The following is a 13,615-nucleotide window of genomic DNA, read 5'->3' as shown; positions in this document are numbered from 1 at the left end:
CAGATGGGTAAACCATAGTAACACTATGTGCAAGGTTGTAAAAAGATATAAATATTAAATGCTATTAGCAAAATAACCTAAGTTGGCCATAAAAAACTGTAAGTAGTTTTTGTAGCAGAAAATCTAAATCCCATTATTATAGGGATACTAATCTATATATTATATCTACTAATCAATGTATGTAACATCTATTTGTATAAAAGATATTGAAACTTCACACGCATATTTGTTCTAATTGTAAAATTAGTTAGAGTATTAAAATGGAAGTAATTAATGCATATTATAAATTATCACTTTTAGGGAACTAATATTTGAATTCAAGACGTAATTGGTCTTGCTTGTCCCTCCAAAGGATCACAATTAAAAAAAATACATATAATTTGTAATTGCATTAACTCTTTTTATAAAGTACAAACATGTTATATGGCCGTATCTTTCTTATTTATTCTTTGTGCATATTTGTAATTGCTTTTTCATTAATATCACTAAGGTAGTGTGCGCCTTATTTGGGGAGAAATTCAAAAATAGCCAGATTCACAAGTGATAATTGAAAAATAGCCACAATTTCAAAAGTAATCGAAATTTAGCCACTTTTCATGTAAAGATAAATCTGAACGAAAACACTGTTCAAAATCCAAAAAATATTCCAACATAATATACTGGAGTTCCAGTATTATATACTGGAACTCCAGCATACCAACATATTATATAATATACTGGAGTTCCAGCATATTATACTGGGGTTTCAATATAATATACTGGAACTCCAGCATAATATACTGGAGTTACAATATAATATACCGGTCCAGCATAATATGCTGGAAGTTCATACACAGGTGCTCCAATCTCTAATATATTATGCTGGAACTTTCCGCGTGTTGAAGTTCCAGCATAATATGCTGAAAGTTCATACACAGGTGCACCAATCTCCAGTATATTATGCTGGGCCGGTCCGTGTTGCAGCAAAATAGTAGCTATTTTTCAATGACTTTGCAAACGCTGATTATTTTTCAATTACCAGTCCAAAAACTGACTAGCCCGTGCTATTTTTACCCTTATTTGCTCTGAGTCATATTGGTGAACTGCTGTTATCTGCAGTTTCTTAGGAAAATAGGATCAACAGTTTAAGTAAAGAACACGGAAGAAGATCATTAGTGGATCTTGAGATTTCACCACTAAAAGATCACACTAAGCTCCCGCAATGCTCTATTGTACGCAGACTTATGCAAGAGGTTGTTTCCACGGCCTGAACCCGTGACCTCCTGGTCACGTGACAACAACTTTACCGATTACGCCAAGACTCCTCTTCTGAGATTTTTCACCACTGAGTTAGATTTAGATAACGGGTATTTTAATAATCAATAGCGGGTTTAACTTATGTACATTGATAGTGTATTAAAGATTCAACACGAATTTTAACATGAATACAGTACCAATATAACTTAGAGCGCTGCATCTGTAATAGATAAGTCCATTTCTCTCCAATGTGGAGAGCTGATTAATACTACTACTAATTGATAAAACTTTCTACAAAGAGACATGATCAACAAGTTCACGTCCCTTGGTCTCAACTGGAAAGAGCAGAACACTAATTGCTGATAAAATTAAAACCACTTCAAATAAAATGATTGCAGCCATCTGATGGCAACCTCTAACCAAATGCACTGCAACTAAAGGAGAGACCATCCCTGCAATTCTCCCCACAGAACTCGCAACTCCACAACCAGTCGTTCTCACTGAGGTTGGATAAATCTGCATAAAAAAGAGATCAAAATAAGTGTTCATGTCAAGAAATGGAATCAGTCAGACTATGCTAAGAATGAAAGAAGAAAGGAGTGCTTCAAGATGGAAAAGAGTGACACTCACCTCTGGACAGTAGACACCAGCAAGGGTGAAGGTTCCAATGACCCAAATACGAGCTCCGAATAGCAATACTGTACTTAGAACCTCATTCTGAGGTACAACAAGCGGAAATAGGAATAAGAAGCCTAAGACGTACATCAGTGCCATTGAAAATTTTCGACCAACTTTCTCCACCACTAAGACTGAAAAAAGAAGCCCAGGAAGTTCTGAAAGACAAAGGATAACTTAGATTTACAAATTGTATTCAAGTCAATGTGAACTGAGAGGAAATAATTGAATTGCAAATTTACACAAAAAAATGAAAAAATGAAATGAAAATAAAAAGTACCAGCAAGGCTAGTGATGAACACATCTCTATAGAGGCCTGTGTCCTTTTTCGCGTGCAAAGCAACTGAGAAGCATCTATTTTCCCCAGCACTTAACTGTGATGTCAGCAGTATAATGCCATAGTAGGAAAATGAATTCCCGAAATAAACCACCCACGTGAGGAGGGTAATTCGTCGTAGCCTTGGGGATAAAAGCATTAGAAATGATGACAATCCTGTTTTAAAATTGGAGATTTTGTTTTTTCCAGGGGAAAGCAATTCCTCATTCAGCTCATGAGTCACTTGATCAGTAACAAGAATTCCAGGCGGAAGTTTTGTCTTATTGACAATAGCTATTCTCCTCAAGATATCATGTGCATCACTTATTCTACCTTTGGCACATAGATATCTAGGAGACTCTACTGTAAAAGTGTACAAGAAAAGTGCTGCAAATGATGGAATTGATGATAAAGCTAGTAACCACCTCCAACCTAGGCTTGGCATGATAGTCTGCAAGAAAGACCAAGCAAAGTAGCAATAAGTTTTCCAACATATACATGAGCACAAACAATATGAGATGCATACTCTACTTTGTTTTCATTTTTTCTCATTTATCACAAACTGTTTGGGAGCTCTACAGCTCTGTCAACAATAAAAAACCACAGCAAATTGTGGGAAGAAAGTGAGGTATGTCCTCTTACAGTCATCTATGTTCTGGTCGAGCTCCTCGAACTAGGGCAGTCAGACCAAATTTAGGAGAAATCTTATAGGTTTGTGAGTGAAACTTTTCACCTCAATCCCCCCCCCCCCCCCCCCCCCCGGTTCTTTCTTTGAATTAGTTTTCGTTGGCGAGGATTTAAGACCTGGTTTTTTTGGGGAGGAGAGCATTGTGCTGATAAGTGCCTACACTTAATTGGGTGAAAATTAGGTGCTTATTTATTTTGAGACAAAGGTACAATTATTCTAGAAACTCTTGGAGAACTGGAAATATAGATAGAAGTAGAAAACTGTTATAAGAAGATAATCACAAGAAATCAAAACTGAAAGAAATGTGTTTGTTCTGTGTGTGTATGTGTGTATATATATATATATATAGACACCACTTTTCAGATCATGCTAATCATGCTTACCCTTCAAAAGAATGCAAACAGAGATGGACATGTTTTTAATTTATAAAGAAAAAGAGTTTGCAGACAAATATCACTTTTATAAATTATAAATTGGAAAAAACAAAATACTCTTTTCTTGTTAACTATAAGCAAAAAGCGGATCTTATTCACTTATAAACATGTTCCTTCACGTATTTGAGAAGCGTTACTCAGCCATTCCTTATCCTAAAGACATTATTTACACATACGGCACCTTCTACATTTGGATGATAGACTTCTAGTCATCCTTTAAAATCTGCACTTGGACCTCAGGGAAAGCTAATTTCAAGAAAGTAAAAAAAATGGATAGTAACACCGGCTAATCCATCCTAACTTAAGCTCATCTGAGTTGGCACGAATTATTATATATATAGACACCACTTTTCAGATCATGCTAATCATGCTTACCCTTCAAAAGAATGCAAACAGAGATGGACATGTTTTTAATTTATAAAGAAAAAGAGTTTGCAGACAAATATCACTTTTATAAATTATAAATTGGAAAAAACAAAATACTCTTTTCTTGTTAGCTAAAAGCAAAAAGCGGATCTTATTCACTTATAAACATGTTCCTTCACGTATTTGAGAAGCGTTACTCAGCCATTCCTTATCCTAAAGACATTATTTACACATACGGCACCTTCTACATTTGGATGATAGACTTCTAGTCATCCTTTAAAATCTGCGCTTGGACCTCAGGGAAAGCTAATTTCAAGAAAGTAAAAAAAATGGATAGTAACACCGGCTAATCCATCCTAACTTAAGCTCTTCTGAGTTGGCACGAATTATTAAAGGGAACCAGGTGAGTGTAGATAAAATGATAATCTTGTGAAAAATCCTGAGAAGAGGAGAACGATATCTTTAGATAAGCAGTGGATATCACAAGCAAATTAAGGATGTACCATTGCCAATAACGCCTCAAGTATTGTTCCAATTGTCCAAAAAGTTGAATAGATAACCATCCATGTGCCCCTGTTTCTAGAAGGCACAAATTCAAGAAACCAAGATCCATATACAGGACCACCACCCAGACCAATTCCGACCAGCATACGAAGAATGAGCAGTGATATATAGTTTGGAGAAAAGGAACTCAGAAATGCAGATATGGTAGTCACTATTGCCACAGTCAGAAGACCCTTCCTGGTGATGGAAAATGAAAGTGGATAATCATTTTCAGTGCACAGATATGACAAACTTAAACCAAAGAACTATTGAGCAAATGCATCTATCATTTATTAAACAACTAAGTATTGCATTTAATAACCAGGGATTAGTTTAAGTGGCAAAAGGTTGAGAGACTTGTGACTCAGGTCACAGGTTCGAGCCCTGCGCTATATGAACTAAGTCAGTTATATGGAGAAGGGTAGAGGGGCAATCCATTACCCCCGAGTAAAAGGCGGTGCGGTTAGTCCCGTATGGATTTCTCGGTCATAAAAAAAAGTATTGCATTTGATAACCAAATTCATCAACAATAACAATAGCAGTAACTAAAAGTGTGAGAAAACATTTAAGGCATTTAAGAAACTGATCAGGTTCAAGTTGACTGACCTACAGGCTACAACTATAATCACTCACAATATAATTATTCGCTAGTCACATAGCTCTTTATAATACTCCCTCCATTCCAATTTGTATGGCACTATTTTGTTATTAGTCTGTTTCAAAACAATTAACTTTAAACTTCCTATCGTACCTGTAATGAGCTATTATAGCCACATAAATGTTATAACATGCTTAGAATCACAAGTTTCAAAAATTTTATAACAATACAAATGTTATGACATATTTAAAACCATAAGGAATCATGTGGTACACGGACTAAATTATTCCGGTAATATAGTCCCGGGATTATAATCCCTAGATTAATTTATTCCAGCTAGGAGGTGGGATAAAATATTACCAAGTTTGATGGGATAAGGTGGGATAAGATAGATATCCAGGATTAAGCCTGGACTATATTTATACAAACATAGTATAAATTTAGTATCACGCTTTATCCCACATACTAAACGAGACCTAAGTTTGAAAATTATTTTTTTCTTAAACTTTATGCCGAGTCAAACTACTAAATATTGGAACATTGGGAACAACTCAAATTGAAAAAGAGAAAGAAAAGCACAAACTTCTCACTATGTCTAATTGAAACAGCCATGTAAAGAACAAAAATATATAATAAAAGAAAAGGAAAAAAGGCTTGCCTTCTGCCATAGTTGTCAGCAACAAGGCCCCAAAGGTAAGCACCAATAAGCATTCCAGAAAATACAACAGTAGTAATAAGACTTTCTTGGGTAGAAGAAAGTCCCCATTGAGATTTAAGAGCTGGTCCAATAAAAGAAAGAATCATAACTTCAACAGCATCAACCATAGATCCAAGACCCGCATAAACCAACACCATATATTGGAATTTGCCAAAACCCAATGATGTAAGTGCTTCATCCAATGTGTACACAAATTCATCTTCCTCCTCTTGCTGCTGTTGCTGTGCCATCGCAAAATTTGGGTCAGTGAATCAAAGGGATAAAGCAAATTGAAGGTGAAATGACAGCCAAATAGACGGTTCCTAGATTCCCGGTACTTCTCTTTGGTCAAACCAAATGGATTTGTTCGCTCCAAGTGGGAAGCACTATCAACTTGAACTCTCAAGTTGCTAAAGGAAACAAAGTGGAAAGTTTATGGGGTAGGTTCAAAATTTGTATTTTTTAAAGCTTCTTAGTGTAATTTCATAATGCATGGTATAATATTTTATTATATGTACTGCTTCGTTTTGATATATATAATATTTAGATAAATTATATTATTTGTCGTCGTTTGATACTGACATTCACCAACAAAATAAAAAATAAACTTGTAAAGAAAAGGTAAGGTAAGAAGTAAAATTATTATATAAAAAGGCAGGATAAAAGAAAAATATGATTATTTAATAATAAGAAAGGGTAAGATGAGAGAAAAAAATAAAAAAATAATGCGACACACCAAATCGGTCATTCCATAAAGTGTAACTTTTCGTCATTGGGTAACGACGGATTTAACGATACGATACAATAAAATTTAAGTAATAATTAAAACAAACATTGTATTTAAAGTAGCAATACGATACAATACAACATGTAACAACTAACAAACATAGAAACAAGCTATTATTCTAACCAAAATACTCTTCCAAAATAGAACTCATATCTCTATCCATTTTATTTCAATTGTTTGTTCTTCTACTTGTAAAGATACTTTTTATCTATAATTTTTATAAATATTTAAGAATATTTTAGCCATTTTAATAAAAATTGCTATTAGCACATCAAACATATAACTGTTTAAATGAAATGAGCCTTACATAAATTGAAATGAAGTGAGTATCATGTTAATCGTTTCCTAATTTTCGTATAGCTATAATATTTTAAACTAAATTAACATTTTAAATTCAGTGTATAATTACAATCATATAAAATGAACCAATTCCAAAATCCTACTCGAGACAAATAAATGGGTGACAAAAAGAAAGGATTGATGAAACCCAAATGACATGTGTTGAAAACAAAAAATTGAGGAAAAGGAAAAGTATAATAATCTAAGTGAGGTCAAATCCGGAGTGCTGAATATTAATGGAATCTATGACACAAATAATGACAACTTTGATGCTGTGAAATGTTTTATGATTTTGCAAAAATATGTGCAAATAAAATAAATTAAAAACTTTATACTAGTATATATTAGGGGTCATAGTATTCACCGATTAACCTTTTTTTATCCGTATTAAATATGAGTCAGGTCGAATAATTTATTCGTTTTTACATTACCCATTTTCGTCCAGCCCTTTTGGCACCCTAAGCAGTTCTATAGCAGCTCGACCAATCTCACACAAGTAGTTGAGAATGATACCAACTTATTTACATTTCTTTTCCTCTCCAATGTGGAGTAGAGAAAACTTCAATACAAGTAAAATGAAATAAGTCCAAACTTTAGACAACAAGATTATCAATTAGTTCCCTACTCTTAGGGTGTGTTTGGTATAACAGAAAATATTTTTCAAGAAAATGTTTTCATGGAAAACAAGTAGCAATTTTATTCATTTTTCGGTGTTTGGTACGCGTAAACTTCCAAACACATAAACCTCCGAACTCATAACTTTGCAACTTGTAAAATTTTGAACATGTAAACTGAAAGATGAAAAAACTAAAATTGAAAATATATAAAATAAAAAATAAAAAAAAATTGGGGGCAGGGGCAGGGGCAGGGGCGGGGGAGTGCAGAAAAAAAAACAGAAATTTGAAATTATAAAAAAAAAGATAAATTTTTTTTTTGTGCGGGGGTGGGGTTTGACGGGGTGGGGTGGTGCAGAAAAACGAAAAAACAGAACAATAAAATTACAAAAAAAAAAAGTAAAAGAAAAAACTTTTTTTGCGGGGTTAGTAGGGTGGGTTAGTAAAAAATTATTTTCGTACCAAACACACCCTTGGTCTCTACTGGGAAGAGCAGAACACTGGCTGCTGATAAAACTAGAACTGCTTCAAAAAATATGATTGCAGATAAATTTATAAACAAAACATCTTTTTCTCTATTGAATAAAAATCTCGGGACCTTTTCAGAGAATATAAGTGAAAAGGACCAAATATGATTTTTATCTTTTCTTTTACACTTTGTTTCTCCTTCTGCCTGAAAAACTCACACAGTTGTTTTAGATTTTCAAATCAGCAGCATAGTGTTCGTCTTATGTCAAAATACTTGTTCTACTTTCCCTTTTTTACATTGTCTGAAATTGTTATTCAAATTTACATACTACAAAGTTAAAATATGATGCTAAATATTTGCAACAAATACTTAATTAGTATTCATATCATTAAGTCTTCTCTTAATAATTGTATCAGTTAAAGCGAACGATCATTTGTTTATTGCACGAAAATTTTGGAGCTATATGCGTTTTGTGGTAAGTGGTAGGTGCAAATGTGCTTTCTTCACCCATTAAAAAATAACTGCGCCATTATGCAACATGAATCATTCATCCAACACTAAACAAATTTTCAGCTTATTTTATGTAGCAGAAAACTATATGATTTCAGCAACTTTTAACTTTCATATATGGAATATACTATATAATATAATGGAAGTTCACACGTCGCTATGTTATTATTCTTTCCTTTTTCTTAGATTTCGAAAACTTCCTGATATTACTTCTGCTTCGGTGTATTATTAGAATTTCTATTGTTTCTGCATATTTCCCTTCTTGTTTCCTGCATCTCTTGTTCTAAATTGTTGTGTTTATACTTGAGCCGAGGGTCTATCGAAACCGTTTCTCTGTCTGTACAAGGTAAGAATAAGGTCCTTATACATCTAGACCCCACTGTTGTTGTTGTGGTTATTTGCATGTCACTTTGTTAGTAAATATTGCTAGTAAGAGAATAGATGGATTCAATTTTAGTTTTTCTTTGATTCACTCTCAAGTAAGTAGCTTATTTGAACGTTGTGGACACTGAACTCATTCCTGCCTTTACAATACAAGCGCATGTTGTGCCACTGAATCGGTTGTGCTCTTCCTCTTTCTTCTATCAGAAGATTGCCTTGTGTGGAGGGTTGACTCTGAACTTCAGTCGTCACTGGACGGAGATGGAGGAGCAGGATATTGGCCTTGTATATACATTGGATGAAGCACTCACATCACTTGGTTTTGGGAAATTTCAATATTTGGTTTTGTGTTATGCTGGTCTTGGTTCCATGGCTGAAGCTTTTGAAATTATGATTCTGTCATTTATAGGACCAGTGCTAAGGTTAGAGTGGGAACTTTCTCCTACTCAAGAAAGTCTCATAACAACTGTTGTTTTTGCTGGTATGCTCATTGGATGTTATTATTGGGGTTTTATCACTGACAATTATGGAAGAAGGTAAACCTATTTTTCCCCGTTGGGGATATATCGGAAATAGCTTCTCTACCGTCTAAAGGTAGGGGTAAGATTGCGTACACATTACCCTCCTAGGGGTTTATTGTTGTTGTTGTTTGTTTCCTTATCTATCATGATGAATAAACTCAAACAAGCATAATAGTGGAGAAGTTTGTACTCTGGTTTAGTTTATTATTTTGGAATCTGGGAATTTTTCCAACAAAATAATCAGCTGTGGGATGATTGAGTCTAGCAATAGCTGCCCAGTTGAGCTAGCATAAGTTCATGTTATAGGGTGTGTTTGGTATGAAGAAAAATGTTTTCCATAAAAAATATTTTTCCAAAAGATAAGTGATTTTCTTACTTACTTTCTTATCTTTGGTAAGTAAGTAGAAAATAATTCAAGAAGCATTTAAATATAATCTAGACAAATACTATAGGGGTGTTGGTGAGCTGGGGGTGAGGGGTAGGAGTGGGGCAGGGGTGAGCGGGTGGGGTTATATTTGGGTCGAGGTTCCAGGTGGGGGGGGGGGGGAGGGGGTGGGGGTGGGGGTGGGGATGGGGTGAGGGTGTTGGGGTGGGGAGGAGACAATCACCTTCGGAATGTTTCCTCACTTTAAGGAAGTTACTTCCCAAAATATTTTGACCAACCAAACATAAAAAAATTGAAAATATTTTTCACAGCAAGCACACCCTTAGTGATAATTTAAGGGTATTAACAACAAATTAAGGATGTAAAGGAGAAGATAACAAAGTCATTACCTTTGGTTTAATTTGTCACACCTCACTTCATTTTGAATGACTAATATCTTTTCATTTTCCATTACCAGGAATGGTCTTCTGAGTGTTGCAATAGTGACTGCTGCACCTGCAGCACTGACTACTTTTTGTCCAAATTATATTTGGTTTCTCGCTCTACGTATTATGGTTGGATTTGGCGTAGGCGGAGGTTATGTATATGGATCTTGGCTTCTTGAATTTATTCCTCCACAAAGCCGAGGCATGTGGATGATTATCTATTACGCGTTTTGGTCAATTGGAACAATACTTGAGGCTTTATTAGCAATGGTACATCCTTTGCTTGTGCTCCCCTTAATCTATACTCTTATAATAGATAGTGCTAACACTTCGTTAGATAAATGCTTACCTGCACCCGATGTTTACATCAGATGAAGCAACTCAAGTTTAGCAGTTAAAAATTAAAGCGAGAATACATATGACTTAACCATATGCTTACCTGCACCCGGTGTGCTAATCCATGAAGTTGTTTGTGAAAAAACAAAGAAAGTAAGATAAGGATTTCGCGTAGGTCAAGCATGCAACATGTCAAGTTTCGTTGATGTAACGCTTGAAAAAACTGATGGCATTCTCTTGGTTTCTGTTGCAGGTGATTATGCCAACATTAGGTTGGAGATGGTTACTGGCTTTATCATCTATTCCATCATTTGCAGCACTTTTCTTGTACATTTTTACAGTAGAATCTCCGAGATATCTCTGTGCCAAAGGCAGAATAAGCGATGCACACGATATCTTGAGGAAAATAGCTATTGTCAATAAGACAGAACTTCCCCCTGGAATCCTTGTTACTGATCAAGTGACTGACCTGAATGAGGAATTGCTTTCCCCTGGAGAAAACAAAACCTCAAGTTTTAAATCAGGCTTCTCATCGCTACTGATGCTTCTATCCCCCTCGTTACGAAGAAATACCCTCCTCATATGGGTAGTTTTTATTGGAAATACTTTCTCATATTATGGCATTATATTGCTAACCTCACAGTTTAGCAGCGCTCAAAGTAGACACTCGTCAATCTCTTTGTATATACACAATGATCAGAGCCTCTATAGAGATGTACTCATCACTAGTGTTGCAGGTAAAAACAATGTTGTTTTCCCTTCATCTCATACATACGACTAATCATTCTATTTTTCTTTTTTATAGAGATTCCTGGGCTTCTTATATCAGCTATAATGGTAGAGAAAGGTGGTCGGAAATTTACTATGGCACTTATGTATATCTTCTGCATCCTCTTCCTTTTACCGCTTCTTATGCCTCGGCTTCATGAGGCTTTAACTACTACTTTGCTATTCGGGGCACGTATGTTAATCACAGCAAATTTCGACATCTCAAATGTCTATTGTCGAGAGGTAACCCTCGCCCCTTAGATTAATGCAATTCTGCACATTTTTCGCTGTGCATAAATTAAGATGTAGACTGAAAAGGGTGCCTTGGAGCAACGATAAAGCTGTCTTCGTGTGACTTATAAGTCATGAGTTTGAGCCGTGGAAGCAGCCACTAATGTTTGCATTAGGATAGGCTGTCTACATCACATCCCTAGTGGTGCATCACTTTTTTCTAATATTAAGAACTATAAGAATCTAAGCTTTTCAACCGTCTGTTTATTATGCAGATATATCCAACGACTGTAAGGTCAACTGGTATTGGAGTGGCAAGTTCTATGGGAAGAATAGGGGCCATGATTTCTCCAATCATAGCAGTGCAATTAGTAAGGAGTTCTCATCAAATGGCAGCAATCATAGTTTTTGAAGCAGTTCTTGTTTTATCAGCAACATGTGTTCTGCTTTTCCCAATAGAGACCAAGGGAAGGAAACTGATTGATACTCTTGTTGTCTAAAGTAAAAAGTTTGGACTCAATCCATCTTATTTGAATTGAAGTTTGCTCAACATTGGAGAAGGAAACACAGAAAATAGGTTACTTGTGTAAATATTTCACTTCATGAAACTCCTCTTGATCTGATTATGAAATAAAAGTTCTTTTCGGATATAACCATCTGATATTCGAAACTCAATGGCTCGACTAATTCAGATTTCTCGCTGCATATGACCAGTTAAAGGGAAGTGCTTCCTATAAAGTATTCCATCCAAAACTATGGTTAGGGAAAAAAAGAGGAAAGATTAAAATTCCTGTAATGCATAAATACATGTCAACTCATATAAACAACCACACTGATTAGTTGGTATTGTCAACAATTCTTTTAATTTCCATAATAAGAAGGTGAAATACCTAAGATGTCCTAAAATCGTATAAGAATAGATATATTCGCCTATGTTATACAAAGGTGATCTTAAAATCAAGATAATTTTTTTGTAAAATATTTGACATTGCGATATTAACATGCTTAAACAAAAAGTTCTTGTTCAAAAGCATGAAGTTTTTCAAACAATTGAACGGCTAGAAAATAGAAACAAAAAGGTTAGTCATGTGCTTGCAGTGTCTCTGATTCTTATAGTAATATATTGCTCATCCATTTCTTCGTCGGCGATGACAAAATTTATGGCAATTTCCGGATAACACAAAAGCGATTTATTTACCAGTATCTCCCATTTTATAGGAAAATGATCCCGGTAACAACTAATAAATGATCAACCGAAGATCACAAATAATACATGAGTGATTTCTAGGTAATACATAGGTGATCTATGATTTTACAAGGATCTTCCACTTTATAAAAAACGATCTTGGTACTCCTAATAACTAACAAATAATCAATCGAAGATCACTTAGAAGATCATAAATTTATCAGTATCTCCCAATTTATAAAAAAAATGATCCTATTAATAACTAATACGCGATCAATCCCAAGATCACTAAGGCAATCACATATTTTTTATATAAACATTTTTTTTACTAACGACTGTATAGTGTATTAATCTTTTTTTTTTGGTCCAAAAGAAACTAGTTTATTAAGATAAAGAGTGTGTAGCACCAGGGGCGGCTCAAGGATATGCGGGGCCTAAGGCCAAAGTTTAATATGGGGCCTAAATTTTTAAAGATAGTTATAACATACGTTTTATTTGAAATATATTCTTCTAACTTTTTGAAATACAAAGTTATTAATAATCTTTTTTATAATCGATTTTCTCTAATTATCTTTATTCAATTGATAATATAACCAGCTCATTTATTTTTTCTTGAGATATTGTTGATATTAGATAATATTTTATAGAGCAATAGAAGTATAGAATTATTGGAAGCTTAAAAGTATTCTTGAACAGTGGAGCTAATGAAATCTTGTAGAAAGAAAGTGAGTAATGAAATATTGGAGAAAGAATGTGAGTAAGAATATTAAAGAGAAAGACAGAAAATATATAGGGGTTTCTGAAATATAAAGAGATTGGAGAAAAGAAAGATTAACTTGGACATATTAAAAAAAAAGGAGTGTGAATTTTTTGTATTTCCTTTTGATATTAAAAACTCTAATTTTGTATTAAAAAGTACTAAATATTTATTTTTTAAATACCTATAAACCTATTCTTTTTAAAAAATGGGCCCCCCAAATTTGGCTCATCACGTTAGAGCCGGCCATGTGTAGCACAAGGAGTTAAAGTTGATATAGGCACAAGACACGGCAGACCTGCATAAGTAACAGAACTACAAGGACGACCTCGCTGTGGGTCGTGACAAAAAGA

General features: G+C 34.5%; 2 protein-coding genes across 3 annotated transcripts; one reads left to right on the top strand and one right to left on the bottom strand.

Moving 5' to 3' along the window:
* Nucleotides 1-1,334: 1,334 nt before the first annotated feature.
* On the bottom strand, nucleotides 1,335-5,967 carry LOC104112123 (organic cation/carnitine transporter 7). Its single transcript, XM_009621967.4, has 5 exons — nucleotides 5,515-5,967; nucleotides 4,219-4,456; nucleotides 2,192-2,678; nucleotides 1,867-2,069; nucleotides 1,335-1,752 (listed from the first exon to the last, which is right to left on the bottom strand). Exons 1-5 carry the CDS (start codon nucleotides 5,802-5,804, stop codon nucleotides 1,528-1,530), a joined length of 1,443 nt encoding a protein of 480 aa, XP_009620262.1. The 5' UTR covers nucleotides 5,805-5,967; the 3' UTR covers nucleotides 1,335-1,527.
* Nucleotides 5,968-8,292: 2,325 nt separating this feature from the next.
* On the top strand, nucleotides 8,293-11,994 carry LOC104112108 (organic cation/carnitine transporter 7-like). 2 transcript variants are annotated; one of them, XM_009621952.4, is made up of 6 exons: nucleotides 8,294-8,618; nucleotides 8,861-9,189; nucleotides 10,017-10,254; nucleotides 10,574-11,057; nucleotides 11,126-11,331; nucleotides 11,595-11,994. In XM_009621952.4, exons 2-6 carry the CDS (start codon nucleotides 8,915-8,917, stop codon nucleotides 11,817-11,819), a joined length of 1,428 nt encoding a protein of 475 aa, XP_009620247.1. In that variant the 5' UTR covers nucleotides 8,294-8,618; nucleotides 8,861-8,914; the 3' UTR covers nucleotides 11,820-11,994. The 2 variants fall into 2 exon arrangements, with proteins under 2 accessions (XP_033516171.1, XP_009620247.1); XM_033660280.2 differs by having other exon boundaries at nucleotides 8,293-9,189.
* Nucleotides 11,995-13,615: the final 1,621 nt, after the last annotated feature.

This window comes from Nicotiana tomentosiformis, chromosome 7, assembly GCF_000390325.3.
Source record: "Nicotiana tomentosiformis chromosome 7, ASM39032v3, whole genome shotgun sequence".
Taxonomy (NCBI): domain Eukaryota; kingdom Viridiplantae; phylum Streptophyta; class Magnoliopsida; order Solanales; family Solanaceae; genus Nicotiana; species Nicotiana tomentosiformis.
This window is presented reverse-complemented; position numbering and strand designations above follow the sequence as displayed.

What these genes read in the sequence shown, in the direction of transcription:
- LOC104112123 (XM_009621967.4), bottom strand. Translation starts at nt 5,804, where the DNA reads ATGGCACAGCAACAGCAGCAAGAGGAGGAAGATGAATTTGTGTACACA. An exon ending in GCTGACAACTATGGCAGAAG is followed by an intron (nt 4,457 to 5,514) that starts GCAAGCCTTTTT and finishes TTCCATCACCAG; the next exon opens with GAAGGGTCTTCTGACTGTGG. An exon ending in GTTCATCACTAGCCTTGCTG is followed by an intron (nt 2,070 to 2,191) that starts GTACTTTTTATT and finishes TTTGTCTTTCAG; the next exon opens with AACTTCCTGGGCTTCTTTTT.
- LOC104112108 (XM_033660280.2), top strand. Translation starts at nt 8,915, where the DNA reads ATGGAGGAGCAGGATATTGGCCTTGTATATACATTGGATGAAGCACTC. An exon ending in TTGAGGCTTTATTAGCAATG is followed by an intron (nt 10,255 to 10,573) that starts GTACATCCTTTG and finishes TTTCTGTTGCAG; the next exon opens with GTGATTATGCCAACATTAGG. An exon ending in CAAATGTCTATTGTCGAGAG is followed by an intron (nt 11,332 to 11,594) that starts GTAACCCTCGCC and finishes TTTATTATGCAG; the next exon opens with ATATATCCAACGACTGTAAG.